This window comes from Melanotaenia boesemani, chromosome 16 (assembly GCF_017639745.1).
Source record: "Melanotaenia boesemani isolate fMelBoe1 chromosome 16, fMelBoe1.pri, whole genome shotgun sequence".
In the NCBI taxonomy this organism is placed as follows: Eukaryota; Metazoa; Chordata; class Actinopteri; order Atheriniformes; family Melanotaeniidae; genus Melanotaenia; species Melanotaenia boesemani.
In genome coordinates, this window is record NC_055697.1 from 8703250 (window position 1) to 8709249 (window position 6000).

Below are 6000 nucleotides of genomic sequence, written 5' to 3' on the forward strand. Positions count from 1 at the left end.
CAATCGCTCAACAGCAAAAAAGGACAATCTTTCATATTTGACCTTTCCTGGATCTTTCTAAAATATATATAAAAAAGGAAAAACATAAAATATCACAAGAAACCTTCAGACAGGATTTCAGTTCAATCATTTATAGAAAGTTTGTGTTAGAAGAAAGATGCTTTGAGAAGATAAAACGGATTGGATTTTAAAGCTTCTAATGGAAATTTAACTGCAGTTTTTTTAACAACTATAATTACAGAAAATTTTGTTAGATTTTTTTTTGTAGTCTCTATAATCGTCATCATCATCAGTACAGTGGTCCTTATTACCTGCGATGACAAAATAAATACAGAAGGGCTTCAATACAAGCACAAACCAAACTATTGACCACCGCACTGTTTCAAAGCATCACTGCTTTGTTCTTTATCTTCTCAGATTCCTGTTTAAAGTCTGTTTATCTGAGAGATGAGATCTACTGAGGCCCAAAACTGCCTAAACTAAATCCAGAAATATACCATTTTGGGGCCATATGCAGAGAAAAAATCTCACATTTTATAAAAGACTTAAAAGAAAAACTACTTTTAAAACATTTTTGTATATTTTTTGGCGTACTAATTAGTCTGAGCTATGTTTATGTTTCTGTATTTATTTTATTTTTTGGCAGTTTTGGCCATTTGGCACAGATGTGCCCGGGACGGAAACACAGCAACAACAACATGCTAATTTAATAACTTCTTGCTGAGTCTCTACATAAAGTTCAGCTTTCACTAGAAAATACTCCAATCACTTTGTTGTCATTGTGGCTTTTTCTGTTTGACTTCATGGATGTTTAAAAGTTGAGTTGAAGCTGTGACCACACCCTCTCTTCCTTGGGTGACAAATGAGCCAAACATGTAGAAAATAGCATGAAGAACAGTGTTGCACGATGTTATCACACAGTTGTGGCTGATCCATCCTTCAACTCTACACTTCTTTAGTCTTTTCTGTTCATTTCCATGTCCAACACTTAATCCCTTTGTCTTAATGTAAAATGGAGGGGGACTTAAGCTGAGTGATGCACGGCATCCTGGACCACTGTTTTATTGCTAATAAATGAACTTATTCAAAAGCTGGTGGAAAGGAGATTCTTGTTCTTCATGAGATGTTAATCTGCTGGTGTTAAATGTAAGCATGACATCTCAATTCTTTTTGCTAATAAAACCAAAGTACAATATCTCGACTGATCTCAGCATAATGTGTGCTGTTGTACAATGATTTAGTAATAAAACTTGAAATACTGTGGTTTTCACGTCCACGTACTGCATGACTTGCGCTCCTTGTTCCTCAATGACAGTACAGACGTGTTGTATCTTACTTAAGTGTTTTGCTGAGGCATAGTGAGAATTTAGAAAGATCTCCATGTTACATTAGTAAGAGATAAAGTCTTACCTCTTCCTAACACACACAGTCCCATGAGGTTAGAGGAGTAATATGTAGAGTGAAATTTCAGGAGCTCTTGACGGACGTCGATCCCATCTTTAGATGGTCTGGTCTCAAGTGTCAATTTGTTACCTATATGAAATATTAAAAAGGCCTATTAGTTCTACCCACTGTTGTTAATGAATTCAGACCCAAACTTTTTATACCAAAGCTTCACGTTCAACTGTAATAATAACGCCTGAATAAACGGATTCAGAAATGTAATTCTCTTAGCAAGAATGAAAAGGACACATCCACTAAAACATGTCTGCAGCAACTAAAACAGAGAAGCAATTTGAGAGCATGAGAGATGGAGCAATTTCTTTTTTTTTTTACAACATTATACTCAAACTATGTCAAATAAATGCTTGCGTGTCATGTCTGCATAAACTGCATGCATGAAATACAGGTCATATCTGGAATCAACTTAAGTGGTTCAGTTTTTCTAAGAATAACAAATAAAGCAGCAGTTCAGAGAAGATTATGTTAGCTGGCTCTGAGAGCATGGATTTCAGGCCTGTCTGATCCTCTTTTACCCTTTACTAGAACAGAGATTATATAAATCAAGACTGCCATCAGGTGGTTATTTTGAGCTCAGAGATTATCTAAGTGCATGTCACTCTGAGCTGAGATTCGCCAAGAAAGGGAAACCCCTTTCTTTAAATTATCAAAACTATTCAGAACGTTTTGCTATATATAAAAAAAAATGTCAATCTTAACATGTGTGATGAGATTCATCTGGGACAGCCAGATAATCCTGACTCTAAAATTGTACAGTTGCTTTAATACTGTCTGATAGTGCCACTGTGACTATAGCTTAGCATATATTGCTCTTCTTGGTCGTACAGACAACAGTCCTGCTATGACACCTATGTTAACAATCAAAGCAGGATGCTCAAACTACAAAGGAAAACTAAGTCATTTAAAGTGTTTTATGTCTGGTGAAAATTCCTGACGGTTTCTACCTGTTCCAAATTTACTGAAGGGGTGGTTTGGGTTGCCTGTGGCCTTCTCTAGTTGAAAAAGCCTCCAGGCATCATTCATCAGGTTCTTTTCATGCTCAGAGTCCACAGCATTGACCTCCCGGTCCTTACAGCTCTCATCAAACAGAGGGCATAGGAAGAACTGTGCAAACCTGAGGAGATTGAAAGAAAAACAAGTGGAATTCAGCACGTTAAAATCACCAAACAGATGTTCAAAACTAGCAGTTAAAGCTTTGTCATTTTTAGCATTTGTAAACTAAATGTGTTCCATATTAAAAGACCGTGTACACATGCACAGATGGGACACCAAGATGAGATGATGAAAAATCATTTGCATGAGAAAAAAGGTCAGAACAACTGCTATGCAAATGAGGACATGCAAAGCACATAAACAAATTGATACTGTATATTCAATAGTTTCCACTAAGCACCTCTACCATGTTCCTTTGTTACAAAGTTTTTAAATAAGTGGTTTGGGGTCACCTTATGTTTATGAAATTGCAGAATAGCAAGATTAATACGGTTTTCCTTTCTGATTACACAGAACTGACATTATGAGAAATGTTAAGCACTCAATTTAAAATGTAACCACGTAAACCATCCAGATAAATGTCTGACAGATAAAACGTCTTACTATATAATTAGCATAAGTATAAAAAGGGAGCCACACAGCCACATGTCCTTTTTAGACAATGCTTTTATTAATAATTAAGGTCACTCTGCAATGTCCTTTCCAACCAGTGGAGTCTAGATGGCCTTCACAATTCACTGGCACGTGAGAACGAGCCTCTGCCACTGAGACAGGTGCTCACTACTGTCATTCATTTCTAATAAGGTAAGCTTATCCCTTCAGGTTCAATTCAAATTTCATTTCAAAGTCAACACAGCTGGGACATGAGTATGGTCCCCTGCAAGGCTGAGGACATCAGTCTTGTTGTGTGCCTAAAGTTTAAGCCTGACATGGGGGGAGGACCACGGCAATGGTTACAAATGACAGCACAGTGAAGGTTGGTCTGGTAACCAAAGAGAAGATGACAACGACCTGGCAGTTCTCATAGATTAGGATGTAGACTCTTGTGGCCAACACACTTGGAACCAAACAACTGCTTAAGTTAAGCATATGATATCTGTCTTGATTTGAACCAAGTACAACCTAAAAAGAAGACTGATTAGCTTTTCAATCATACACACAAACATGACAAAATCTTTAAAGATATGAATCAGCTGTACAGGAGCTAATGCCGAGTATCACCAAAGTTCACATTGGCAAAGTCGTACAAGAGTGTTGTAAGTAAGAGTATGCAAGAACATAAAAAGAATACAGGTACAGGCTCAATCCAATCCCACTGATTGACTTTTGAAGTACCTGTCAAGAGCTCCTTGCAAGTGCTCATGTGACACATCAAAGTAATAGTTGGTATGCTCCCCACTGGTAAATGCATTGGAGCTGCCTGCGTGTTCACTGAGAAACTGGCTGTATTCATTCTCCTTAGGATACTTCTGTGTTCCCAGGAACAGCATGTGCTCACAAAAGTGCGCCAGGCCTGAGATGTTCTCTGGGTCTGATAGTGAACCTGTAAATAGAAGAAAAATAGATGCTCTGGTTTGATTGATGAATCTGTATGTCTTAGCTCTTAAGAATTTAGAAACAGAACTTTTATTTAATAAAGTTTACTACAACGACATTGAATTTTCTTAAATGTGTAATGATACCACCAACAATACATTCATATGAAAAGCTGTTGGTGCGTTTGTAAAGCAATCACATCAACTGCCATTTACAAACAACATCATAACAGCAGCATTAATTATATTGGGCAATACTTGCCAGTCCTGCTTTGAAAGACCAAGTAATGCCATTTGACATGTTCAAAAACTAAAATATATTAGTATGGCAAGACTTCATTTCACATTACTTAGTCAAAAACTCTGGTAATGTTAGTCAAAGAATTTAATTTTCACTGAAAACTTTGGAATATTAAACATCAAGCTTTTATTTATCTCACCCCCACCCCCCCTTTTTTTTTTTTTTACCTATGTGGACATCCAAAGCAGCTGAGGATTTGTCTGTAGTTGGATCGCTGATGAGCATTGCCTTCAAGCCATTGGTAAACTCCAGGCCCCTGTAAACCCTTTTGTCCTCTGGAGACCGAATTATATCACTGACCACCCTCTTCACAGCTGGATCAGTCATTCTGACTGGTAAAGATGACACCAGCCTGCAGTGGAGGGAAAAATTCAAAAGCTTAAATAACTTAGAGAGAAAGGCATTTTACATCAAAGATGTCTTTATTATCTCTTAAAACTATGATGTATACAATCCAATGGAGTGTTGTTCTTACTCTCAAATCTAAGTCTCATTGGATAAAAGCGTCTGCTAAATGACTGTAGAACAGGTAGAATCTATTAAGCATATGTGGTGTCACTGCAATTGGCTAACTCATTAAACGCTTAAAATGCATGTGATACTAAATCTTTTAGGCAATTTGGCAAATCCAATTTAATTTCAAGCACCTGTTGTAAAACAATAAGTACCATATTTGGATAAGTTTACCCAGATTCCTCAGCATCTCTGCTAATATTACCAAAAAATATTTGATAACAAGACGGCAGAAATCATTAAACCTGATCAAAACGACAAAAATGCATAAAGTTGGCTGTTATGTACAGTGACAAGCAAATACAAATGCTTTGTGTTAAGCGTAATAGTCCCAGTAGTGGAAGACAAAATTATCTCAGTCAAAAGGGGGAAAACTAGTGTTAGCTCATTTCATTTATAACAACAGCACCAACGAGGTTAGCAAGTGTCGAAATAGCAAGAGAAATGTTTTGTCAAATTTTGTGAAATTGTTTAAATCCACAAGGCTGAAAGTGTATAATGACTAAGCAACGTAACATCGAACACAAGCTGGTTTAGCTCTTAATACAGCAACACGGCTAACAACGTCGTCTTAGCCAGGGAGGGTAGCTAGGTCAACTAACACCGGCTTTAGCGGTTCAAGATGCTAATCTTAGTTTGGTAGATAGCCAACTTGACGCTTGGTATAAAAAATAAATTATTTTAACTGAAAGTAAAAACATTTGTCCGAGGGCGCTTACCTAAAATCTCGATTAATGCAGACGCCGCTTCCTGTTGACTGGAGGTATCTTGTAAAGTGGGCCGTTTGGTTAATGCACTTAAACATACTTTGCACTCATGGAAAACAAACCTTTTACGGCGCCATCTTTAAACAGCCACTGGCAGTTGAGCCCAGAGCGTACTATAATGATGCGATGCAACTGATCAATTCAACAATTAAATTTACAAATGGGACACACAATAAAAATAATAATCATAACATATACTTGAATATAAACACACTGGCAATCGACAGTCTAGAGCTTAACTGAAATTTACGTCGTGTCATTAATTCTGATAATGATTAAGTAGCCTGCACCGGGGTTTCCGTTTGCGTTCAACGTCTCAGATCAAGTTCATTTCAAGCCCTTTCACCTACTGCACTGAATGCATGATAATTTACATGATAATGTTACATCCCTTTCCTTTAACACGTAAAATCATTATTAAGCCTCGAAT

The 6000-nt window shown here is 37.1% G+C and overlaps 1 protein-coding gene across 3 annotated transcripts in view; it reads right to left on the minus strand.

Annotated features, from left to right (window-relative positions):
* LOC121655128 (insulin-degrading enzyme) overlaps nucleotides 1-5772 on the minus strand; it is a 28007-nt gene extending 22235 nt beyond the window's left edge. Inside the window, exons 1-5 of one of the 3 annotated variants that reach the window (XM_042009566.1) lie at nucleotides 5633-5772; nucleotides 4458-4642; nucleotides 3790-3997; nucleotides 2406-2575; nucleotides 1411-1533 (exon numbers count right to left, since the gene is read on the minus strand). In XM_042009566.1, the coding sequence (XP_041865500.1) occupies nucleotides 1411-1533; nucleotides 2406-2575; nucleotides 3790-3997; nucleotides 4458-4617 (661 nt within the window). In that variant the 5' untranslated portion in view covers nucleotides 4618-4642; nucleotides 5633-5772. Of the gene's footprint in view, nucleotides 1-1410; nucleotides 1534-2405; nucleotides 2576-3789; nucleotides 3998-4457; nucleotides 4646-5522 lie in introns of all 3 variants that reach the window. The other 2 variants (XM_042009565.1, XM_042009564.1) reach the window with 2 other exon arrangements.
* Between the last annotated feature and the right edge of the window lie 228 nt (nucleotides 5773-6000).